The 11,039-nt window shown below is 60.3% G+C and overlaps 1 protein-coding gene across 1 annotated transcript; it reads right to left on the reverse strand.

The window, feature by feature from the left end:
* Positions 1-1,709: 1,709 nt before the first annotated feature.
* LOC117639675 lies at positions 1,710-3,606 on the reverse strand. Its single transcript, XM_034375551.1, has 4 exons — positions 3,544-3,606; positions 3,168-3,266; positions 1,965-2,042; positions 1,710-1,889 (listed from the first exon to the last, which is right to left on the reverse strand). The coding sequence occupies exons 1-4, from the start codon at positions 3,604-3,606 to the stop codon at positions 1,710-1,712; spliced, it is 420 nt and encodes a 139-aa protein (XP_034231442.1).
* Positions 3,607-11,039: the final 7,433 nt, after the last annotated feature.

Consider the following 11,039-nt stretch of genomic DNA (forward strand, 5'->3'; position numbering starts at 1 on the left):
GCTGCGGGTAGGGCAAGGCAGTCAGCCGCCTCGGTAATATTGATTTATATCGCGTCGCCTGTCTCTCTCACACCCCCGCGGCTCCGCGGCACGGCCCGTGAGTGCGAGGGAGACAGGCGACGCCTTCGGCCCGCTGCCCTTCGCTCTGCTGGTGCTCCAGTAGTGGGTGCTCGACAAGGGCGTTGCGCCTCGCGGAGTGCCGGACACCCCTTTATGAGCTGGTTTGTGGCCTGGAAGGCCTGGCAGGCCTGGAGGGCCCGGCCGCCACAGCGCGTGCCAAATACTCATCTTTCTATACCGATGAATTATTTATCGTGTTCTCCTCTTTTTCATTTCTCGCGAGTGGGTATTGAGCCGCGCGCGTCGTGCTCGGGGGATCTACTGCACTGTAGAGAAAGAGAGACGAGTTCACCGCACGGCCACGCCCTGCTATGGACTGAGAGAGAAGTAACGGCTCCGGGCAACATGTTTCATCCCATGTGTACGACGTTGGACGGTTTCCGTAAAAGCAAGTAGATTAGTGTCGGACTTATTTATTTATGAACTTTTTTGTCCATGTAGTTTATTTAATTATTTTTCAGGGCGATTATCCTGGCATGGGCTAAGCCGTTTACCGTTCAAATTGTGCATTTGGATGTGCACTCGAAACGGATCCAGGCGGACCCCTTCGCCGCCGGGGGTCGTGCGTGCTGCCTGCCGGCCTGCATGGTGTTGTGGAGAGCGGGTCACGCGCGCTCCGAGCGCATAGCAGCACCACCACACGGAGGACGCGGACGCGGGCGTGGCCGAGCAGCCCGGCCGACCACCAACACGTAAATAGAAATGCAACCGCGCTCGCGCCGGGCAGGCAGGGCAGGCGGGGCAGGCGGGGCGAGGCAGTGCACCGCCGCGACAGGCCGCACCACGGGGGGCACGGCCTGCTCCAGGTGGACGGGGAGGTGCGTTCGTATCCTTTGTGCGCACGCCTCTGTGTGTGTGTGTGTGTGTGTGTGTGTGTGTGTGTGTGTGTGTGTGTGTGTGTGTGTGTGTGTGTGTTTACTGTGCGCATAGGCACGGCAATCACGCAGTCAGGCAGGCAGTCCAGCGTCAGGGTCATACGCGCGAGTACATATACGAGGTGCCGCGGTGCAAGTGTCCACCTGCCGTGGCGCGCCGCGCCGTTCCGAAGGACCGCCCCGTCTCTCTCGCACCCCCATACGGGCCCCACGGGACGCCCCGTGAGTGCGACAGAGACAGAGCGGCGAACCGCTGCTTCGGAGTGGCTGCAGCCTGCAGGCCGCGTTGTGCAACGAGGATGCCGCACGACGCATGCCTTGCAGTGCAGGCACTGCGGCGGCCCCGCGGAGTGCACGCAGATAAATAACGGTGACGTCACGTCCAGGCAACGTGCCGACGGACGCTTTTAATAAGGATGGAGGCGGTTCAGGGATGGAAGGGGTGCGGAGACGCGCCGCCGCCGACTTTGACGATCCGAGAGTGAAAATCAGTTGACTGGCGTGGTCACCATGTCACCGACGACGGCGTGGTCCGCGGCGGACGGACGATGGCGGAGTCATCCCCTGATTCACCATCTCCGAGCCTCGCGAACAATACCCGGCGACGGCGTCGTCAGCGTTTCCGCGTCGTCGGGCCTGTCGGCCTGTCGGGCCGGTGCTGCACCTGGACTGGATGTTTATTTTGGCGTCACGTCAAAGCTTGTCGGTGTGGCGTCACCCCCAAAACTGGGCGGCGCAGCGCGGCCCGGCCCGGGCCTTGTAGACCACGGCGGCCGACGTGCCGATAGCCAGCAGGAGGTGGTTGCTGAGCTGCGACAGCGTGTTGAAGCGCGCCGCGGACAGCGCGCACCACAAGAAGGCCCCCGACATGGCGTACATGGCGAGCCACACCACCTAGACACGGACACCGAGCGTTGGCGGTCGAGGTTTTTACCTGTTTCCAGGTTTGGCAAAACAAAGCCGGCGTACCCAGTCCGACTCTATCAGGCTGCAGACGGACTCCAGAAGCCACTGCAGATCAAGATAAGAGCCGCCAACCACAGTCATCTGCAAAGAGAAAACCATTTTCCTTTCATACAAATATTTTTGTCGCACGTCATGCGGCTCTTACAAGATCTAATCTAATTTTATTCCGGAAGGGAGTTTTTGGTAAATGTTTACAACAGTGACTCTAACCAGTATCATGTCCAAATATACTTTTTTTGTGCCCCCAGTGTGTCGCAGCAGCCCAGACCCGCATGCAACCCAACTTTTTCCACGGCTATCTCCGCAGTCCTTCCTTCCCCCGTTTGGCGTGGACCGCCTTCCAAAGAGGAGTCTTGGTGCAAACGCGGACAGAGCCAAATGGCTGCCAAAACAGCGCGACTCCAAATATTTGACAAAGCGCGCCTACGTTGGAGGGGCCGGGGCAGACACTGGCAGGCAGGCCGGGGTGGTGGAGGGTCCGGCCGGGATTAAGACGCGGAGACGTCACCTCCACGGTCCACCGCCTTTAATAAATTGCCCGTTTTATTTCTTTCCTTTCCACCTCACTTGCTCCTCAAACAAAAGCGGGCAGCCCGCTCCCGTCTCGAAAGTTTTTATTTTCGCCCGCTGCTGATTATTCCCGCACACAGTTCTCCTTTTTTCGTTTTTTTTTTTTTGCGTGGTGACAGTGGGCGTCATTGTGCACGTGCGGCGTAATCTTCCTCGCGATCTAGGAATGCGGCGCTGCGGGAATCCTGGTCGGCAGGCCTAACCTAACCTCAAACCAAAACGGCGCCAAAACCCGAAATTTCGGCTGCTGTCCATGGGGCTGTGACGCACGTGTGCCCAGCGTCCGATTCACACGCGCTTTTTATGAATGACACGACTGTCGAATCAACCGGACAGTCAGACAGGCAGGCAGGCAGACAGACAGACAGACAGACAGCAAACAGTCGTCTCTCGCTCATATACACAGCCAGCACACGGCCAGCATTCGTGCTAGCGCTGCTTGCGCTGCTTGCAGGCGTAAGCCGAGCCGGAGCACTTCCTTCAGAGAACCCAGTACGCCAACTTCGCTACTGCGGGAAAAAATGTTTGAACCTCTAAAAATACACCTCCTCCCCCGCGTCCAGTGGTCGGTTTGGTATCTGGCCTTGGCGGCCGGCTCGTGTTTCACGTTCCACGCAGTGTTTTGTTTTGGCGTACCGCCTCGCAGGCTGCCGGCAGGCCCTCGTACAGCGTGCGCTCCACCGCCCTGAAGATACAGCTGTGGCTGATCTCGAAGATGAACAGGCTGATGAAGAACTGCGGGAACAGAAAGGGATTCGTTACTGCCGTTTTGCCGCGTTTTGTCCAGGAATCTGAGCGAGGCCGCGTCGCTGTGCGGGTGTTTACATGCGGGCTTGCTTACGGCGCACATCCGGTGGAGCGACGCCATAGCCATGGCTATGGCGACGCCGCGTCGCCCTCGGCAAGGGCAAGTTGGTAGCATTGCGCAGCGAGATAGAGTCCAAGTGTCCAGCAAGACTGAAGGTCTTCCATTTGACTACTTTGGGCCGCCATACTGGCACAGGGCGCGCACCTTGTACACGAGGAACAGGCTCTGCGGCGGCCGTCGCCACATCCTGCGCGGGAACATCCTCATCCTCATGGACACGGCCAGGATGCCGAGGTTGAAGAGGCCGGCGGCGGCCTCGGGCGGCACGGGGCGCGGCACCAGCTGGGACCGGCACAGCGGCAGGCAGCCGCGGCACGCGCCGAACGGCAGCCATTCGCCCAGGTAGCTCAGGAAGAAGGCCAAGTACACGGGCAGCAGCACGGGATCTGCGCGACGGTCAACATAGCCGAGCGGCTAGAGAGCCAGCTGCCCGGCCACGGGGCCCGGGTTCGAGACCCGCCCGCCGCCGCCGTTTTCGTCGTGGTCGTCGCGGCCATACGGGAGGTTTGATGGGCTGGGAATGTCTAAAGGCGGAAAGGATGAAGCATGGGCTGCTGCAGGCTGATTCACAGCGGCTTGTCTCTCTCGCACTCTTACGAGACGCGAGTGCGGGAGAGAAACCACCCTATCGGAATCAGTCTGCTGCATGGCGGCGGCAAATGATATAACGGCCGTAAGAATACTGAGAGGAAGCTGTTTGCTCAGCCCAGCCTAGATATTAGGTCATCCAGCCTCCATGAGCGGCGCGGTGTCCCACTGTTCCACTACACTGTGAGCCTCTAGCCGTGGACCGTGACTGGCCGCCGACCCGCTGGGACACGCTCCCAAACTGTCAGGTGTCAGGTGTGTTGTTGTTTTTCCCGACCATTTTCTGTCGTAACCACGTCTTGCTGTTGTTTTTGCTTTCCTTATTTGCACCCCCTTACAAGTGTTTGCTGCGGAATAAGGGCTCGCCAAACAACTCAGCGAAGTTTCACCCGCCCCCTTTCGCGGAAACCCCCTCTTCCGATTCTCTTTTTATTCCACGCGGAATGAATGGGTTCCTTTTTGTTTCTCGAGGAGATTGGCAAACTAGCCCCCCAAAACGCACAGCCTGCCGCGCCGCGGGGGAGGCTTTCACCTCCTCGTCCTCTCACTCACCGTGGCGGCGGCCGTTCGTCGAACTGCGGGCCGAGGAGTGTGCATCGGGCGGGGCGGGGCGGGGCTAGACAAACACAGCCACACCGGTGGCGTTCGTGCCCCAGCCGTGAGACCGGCGAGATATCTCGGTGGTGTTTGTGTGTGTGTGTGTGTGCATCACGGCATCGATGCGCGGCCTGTCTCTTTCTCTCTCACGGCGCAGTCTGCAACACAAGACACGTGTCAGTCAACAGACGCATAGGTCACCGCCCCCTCGCGAGGTGTCAATCGGAGCGGCAGTGCGATTGTCAATGCATCGGGGTGCAGTATTTCCAAGACGTCTGGCGAGGCTAATGGCGTTCTAGGGAGGCTGACGGAGAGCGCGCGTTCCTCATCAGAGGTTACAGTGTGCGACATGCCTCGAGATGCTTTCCGTTTAGTTCGGTTTCACGGACGCCGGTCCTTGGGGCCCTGCCCCGCCCTGCTCGGTCCTTGTGGCCGGAAAGCGTGTGGAATCCTGCCGGGAAGCCCCCGAGAAATTCCTTTGAGCCGTGTTTGCTTTGGTACCGAATCATCACCACGGCCCTCCCGCCATTGTCCGGCTACCGAGGCATGCCTACCGGCCCTGTAGGCTGATTCCGAGAGTCGTTTTCGTCGCTCTGTCTCTCTCGCACTTATGCGGAACGCCCCGTAGTGCGAGGGAGACAGAGCGACGAAAACGACTCTCGGTGTGCCGGCCGGCACCCACGAAGGGCTTTTCTGTTGAGTCACAGGCGCGCGCTTCCACGACACCGCTTGACCATCAATTTCAATGCCAGTGTCAGCGCGCTGCAGCGGCCCCAATTTAGTTTGTATTTCCAAGTGGCCCAAGTCAATCGCCGCTCTGATTGGTCCAGACTTAATTACCCCAGCCCTCGTAATAATGCGCGGTCGAGGTTTGAGCGCCTCATTGTTGACAGAGCACTACAAGAAGGCCGTGAATCCCGCGCCTCGGCCTAAAACGCTGGCAAAGGTAAACAAGGGGTGTACTCACTTGTTCTGCCGGAGCGGCGCCGGCGGCACACTGCCGAAGCCGAACCGGGCGGCCACTGCGCAAAACGGTAGGCAAGAATACCAACAAGTACTGTGTCGACAAGTGCTTTCGTCCATCCTACAGCAACCAGGTTAGAACTAACGACAGACCTCACTTTTCGGAGCAGAGGTGTGTGTGTGTGTGTGGGGGGGGTGTCCTCTGCAGACGGTGCGCCAGTTAACCCTATTTGAACAACAATTACCCAACGAAATTTTGCCTACAATTATGATGCACGACTAGTTTGAGCGCATAATTTATGGAGATGTCTGTAATGATCCTCTGCAGCAGACTGATTCCGAGAGTCGTTTTCGTCGCTCCGTCTCTCTCGCCCTCACGGGGCGCCCCGTACAGGTGCGAGAGAGACGGAGCGACGACAACGACTCTCGGGTGAGGTTGCCTGTCCGTCATTAGCGAGCGGGCCTTACAGGTGGCGACCGTCTCTCTCGCTCCCTGTACGGCGCGCCCCGTGAGTGCGAGAGAGACGGGCCGAACAATGCCGGCATCGGGCGGGAAGAAAAGGAACGCGGTCGGGCGAGCGCGGCGAGCGTAGCCGGAGGGGGTTTGGACGCCGAGTTTGCCGTCGCCGCCGCAAGTCATCACGTAAGTCACCGAGCACACATCGCATATGAGAGGCATTTCCGGAAAGAGGCTGCGAGTCGCCCGCCGCCGGCAGCCGATTTCAGGACGGAGACGACGACGAGCCGCGACCCGCGGTGAGGTTAGGTTCGGCCAGGCCGCACAGTGGGCCAGACCGGTGGAGGCGGCCAAAACTCTAGGCGCGTTTTGAGCTCCAGAGTCGCTAAATGGGACTCGAACCGAACGTGTGACCCCACCAATGGATTCCTCGTTCGAAGAGCAATCCATTGGTGGGGTCGCACGTTCGGTTCGAGTCCCATTTAGCCACTCTGGAGCTCAAAACGCGTCTAGAGTTTTGGCCGCCTCCACCGATCTGGCACACTGTGGGTCGTCGCCGCGGTGTTCCGCGTACTGCGGGCAACGGGGTGACAGACGCGGTCCGCAACTGGGTCGCGGCGACGAACACGACGAACGCGACGTTACCCAACCGTACAATTAATGTGCCCTTCCTGGGCGCCTCGTAGCGGGAACCACTCGCTGACCCTTGTTGTTGTGGTTGCGTCGTGGCTGCACTGGAAAAACGGCTAGCGCCGTCCTGGCGACGCCGCGACGCGCGTTCCTAATCTGTCCTGGAATGTCCTCAGGGCCCGCGTCCTACCCGGTCCTACGTGACTGCGTGACCCCCGCGGGCCCCGCGGGTCAAGCCGGTCCTTGTTCCTGCTCCAACGGCGCCGAGTGGCGGACTGCCAGACACACAGACAGACAGACAGACGGACGGACAGACAGACAGACAGACAGACAGACAGACAGACAGACGGACAGACAGACGGACGGACAGACAGACCAGCTGCATATGCTGTGGATGCTGCGCGCGCGCCAATGCATTGCCATCTTCAAAAGCTCATCAAGGAGCGGCGCGGCAAGGGCAACGGCCGGGGGATTGAACCCGGGACGACGCAGGGCGTTGCGCTCTTCGACGTGTCGAAGCACGCCGCCGTCAACGGGTGCCGCTGTTCGCCAGGGGTAGGTCGGGTCGGCCTAGCTGTACATACACGCGTGGGCGTTAACGAGTGCACGCACAGTGCGAACGAGCGAGGGCAGTGTGTCAGGTAGCGCCTAGTGCACTGGCCTGTTGGGAAGCCTCCCAGAGGGCCGAAACGTGAAAGTAGGGCCGAGCGCGCCTAAAGGGACAAACGGCCGAAGGGCCAAACACGGCCAAACCTCCGTGTTCCACCGAGTGTTCCACCCCCAAAACTTCCCTGCCCATCAGACTCGTTCCGGAAGTCCTTTCCGTCGCTCTGTCTCTCTCACACCCATAAGGGACGGCCGATGGTGTACCTTCGAACTCGAAGGCCCTGAGCAGGCCGCTGGGGTCCCTCCAGACGTAGGCGGCCTGACGGTCACGGTCCAGCGCCAGATCGCGGTCCCCCGTCATCGCCGACCTGGGCGGCCTGGCCGCGGTGCCCTACGGTGCCCCGGACTCTGGAGGCGCTGGTGGCGCGCTCCCCGGAGGACGGCGACGACGAGCGGCAGCGGGCGGCCTGGCCGGCCCGGCGGCACCAGGGAAATGGCGGCCACAATAATGATACGCTGCACAACAATGCAGGCGGTGCAGGCCGTGCAGGCCGTCAGCCTGGCGGGCGTAACTTATTTATCTGGCCTAGGAGAGGGGTATAATGAGGGGGCGGTCGGCCAGCCAGCCCCAGCCAGCAGACTGACTCCGAGAGTCGTTTTCGTCGCTCTGTCTCTGGCGCACCTACACCGGACGCCCTATGAGTGCGAGGGAGACAGAGCGACGAAAACGACTCTCGGAGTCAGTCTGCAGTCAGCGCGCTGTCTGGCCGGGACGGCGCGGAGGTGGAGGAGAAGGCCGTGGAGAAGGCCCTGGGCGCCGACTGCTCCGAGGCACAGGCCACTCGTCAGGGCGCTGTTTCAGGCGTCCACATTTGTGCATCATGCTGTTGTTGCTGTTGGGTGCTAAGGTCCGCCAGGCTCATTATCACGTCCCGCCTCACGCGCAGAGCGGCGCCGTGCTGCGAGTGATTTCACCTGTGTTTACTCGGAGTAAAGGGACCCTGAAGTGACCTATGTTCAGTCCACTCAGGGCGTGTGAACTCACCCGTATGAAAATGAAAAGTACGCTTTTAGGACGCTTTTAGGACGCAAACAGGACGCTTGACCTTGGCTCAGACTTGTTCGCTTTCAGTCTGCTTTCCAGGTGGACTAGGACGTAAACAGGACAGAATCGCCCAAAAAGCGCCCTCCGCGCGCCCTAGTCCGCGCGGGACTAGGGCGCTTTCAGTCCGCTGCGCGGGACTAAAGCGGACTAGTCCCCTGACGCATCCCCGCCAAAAGAATGCCAGCGCCGGGCCGCCGGGCCGCCCGGGCCGCCCGGGCCCCGCCCCGACCAGCTGCTGAGACACAGGCTTCAGTGGTAGTCGATCCCCGGACTGCTGCGTTGATGACTCGCCTGGCTCTTCGATGTCGAGGACGGTGACCACTGCGCTAACCTGGAACATGGGGACCGGGGCCGCAGGCGAGCCTCTTCACTGGCGCGGCGCGCTCAGCGCACAGGCAGTGCGCGCGCTCCCTTCCCTCCTCTCTGGCGGGCGCGCCTTTCAAGGTAGAGAGGTGCGGTTTTCAACGTGGTGGTTGCTTTGCATAGAACTTGGCATCTAGTATGACTGGTCACGTGTCGCATACAAATATGTACGAAATATTTCGTAGACGTAAAATTTTGTACGGTTCAAACAAAATAGAACAGATACATCCAAGGGGCAACCACTCCAGAAATCTTGTCACCTAAGCGCTAAAAATCTCTGGGAAATCTGAAATCTTGCCTTTAAAAAGACCAAAAACAAGCTAAGTTTGGGCGGAATATTGCTTAAAATCTTGCAAAATCCGACGAAATCTTTGGCCCTCAGAAATATTGTGTCCCCAAACATCCAATGTGGTTGCCCCCTCGCATTTACCACGCGTCAAGTTAAAAACAAGGAGTGGAACTAGAACCAGAAATGGGCTTGTCCTCAGCAGCCCTGCACAGTGGAAGAGATTCATAGTAGTATTGGTGTTGAACCATGTGAAAAGCGTTAAAATGTCAATCACTGAGCACTGTGTTCTTCGAGGGTAGGATAAATATACCGCCTGACCAAAATTGACACCAGTTGAAATAGGTATTATAGAAGCATTGCGATTGAGAGTAAAGGCGCTGGAAGCGCTAAGGGCAGTGACGACATTGAACATTTAACACTCGATGACTCAATCACCAACCCCTGAACACTTGCGGACTAGTGCGCTAAAGGTACGCTTGCATGAGGGACTAGGACGTGAAGAGGCCGCACAAGGGCCGGACTCCGAACGCCCTAGTCCGTGCGGGCATTAGCGCGCCCTCTTCACGCCCTAGTCCCACCTGCAAGCGTACCTTCCGCGCACTAGTCCGTCTCGAGCGTACCAAAAGCGGACTAGTACCCTCCTCGGGCGCGGACGACGGGACTCCTAGCGCCCTAGTACCCAACGGAGGGGCCTATCCGCGTACAAGTCTCGCGCGTCTTCGAGACTAAAAGCGTCCTAGGACGCATGTTTGCGCACCAAAAGCGTACGAGTCCAGCCTGCAGCGTCCTGTTTGCGTCCTAAAAGCGTCCTAAAAGCGTACTTTTCGTTTTCATACGGGCAACGCTCAGTCAACTGGACGCCTCCCTGATTCCACTCGTCGAGGTCAGGACCGCGGGCCGCGCCTGGCCGCGCCCCGCCCCGTCCGGGGCAATGCACCCCTAACGATCCTTTGGCGAGCCAGGATGGCCAGGGTGGCAGGATCCTGGAATGTATGCAGGGACATGTCAATACGCCCCACTCGACTCCGACGCCGCGCGACGCCGTGTTCGGCCGCCGAGCGAGCCGTGCCGAAGCACTGCGAAGCACGGGCCGAACGGGCCGAGCCGTGCCGAGCCGGAGCCGAGGGACCACGAGGAACGCGCTGGGTAAGCTCGGCTCGGCTCCCACGAGTCCCACGGCTCGGCTGGACTCGACGCCGCTCGGCTCGAGCGAGACGCCGGACGGCTGTTTTATAGGCGCTAGGGTTGCCCCCCGTTCGCACCTCGGGCCGCCGCGGCCGCGCCGTGCTTCGCGACGGAAGGGTTGAGCAGGTGGCAACCCTAGCGCCCGTCGGTGACGCCGGCTCCACCGCCGTCTCCTCCCCAGGTGTCTGCAACTAATCTCTGCTGTCATGGGACTACAAGTGTTCTGCTTTGGGTGGCCGAAACAGCGAAAATGATTTCAAAATAATTGAGGCATTGCAATGGCGGTCCCCACTTACCCCAGCCCTGTGTTTGCGAACCCTCACTCTCGGCCCTCCGTCGCATCCGGACCCTTTTTCGCGTGCCTGGTGGCGCCTGACTCGCCCGCAGACTCATTTCGAGAGTCGCTCTGTCTCCCTCCCACACTCCCACCTGGGCGGGACGCCCCATGAGCGCGAGAGAGACAAAGCGACGAGAGCGACTCTCGGACACAGTCTGCTGACGGGCAGGCCCCGGATCCGCCGGCGCCTCCTCGCCGACGTCCTCAATGACGTGGTCCTGGCATGCCGGCCCAGCGGCTCCAGACGTCTTCGGGATAATGACTACCGAAACCGCCTTGCTCTCTCTCGCACCCATGCCGTACGCCCCACGAGAGCGACAGAGACAGAGCGACTCTGCGGATTCGGCCTGTTGGTACCTCGCAGTACCTGGCATGGCTAATCGCTGCCTCTCGGCGTCGGCGCGCCGGGCGGCCACCCTAGCGTCGGCCGCGGCCGCGTCGCGGGCGCTGGGTGTTGTGATGGGGTGGAGGGGGGCGGTGGCGGCGGCGGCGGCGCAGACGCCGTGGACGTGAAGCTGGG

The sequence above is a fragment of the Thrips palmi genome, unplaced genomic scaffold (genome assembly GCF_012932325.1).
Source record: "Thrips palmi isolate BJ-2018 unplaced genomic scaffold, TpBJ-2018v1 HiC_scaffold_11, whole genome shotgun sequence".
Lineage (NCBI taxonomy): Eukaryota > Metazoa > Arthropoda > Insecta > Thysanoptera > Thripidae > Thrips > Thrips palmi.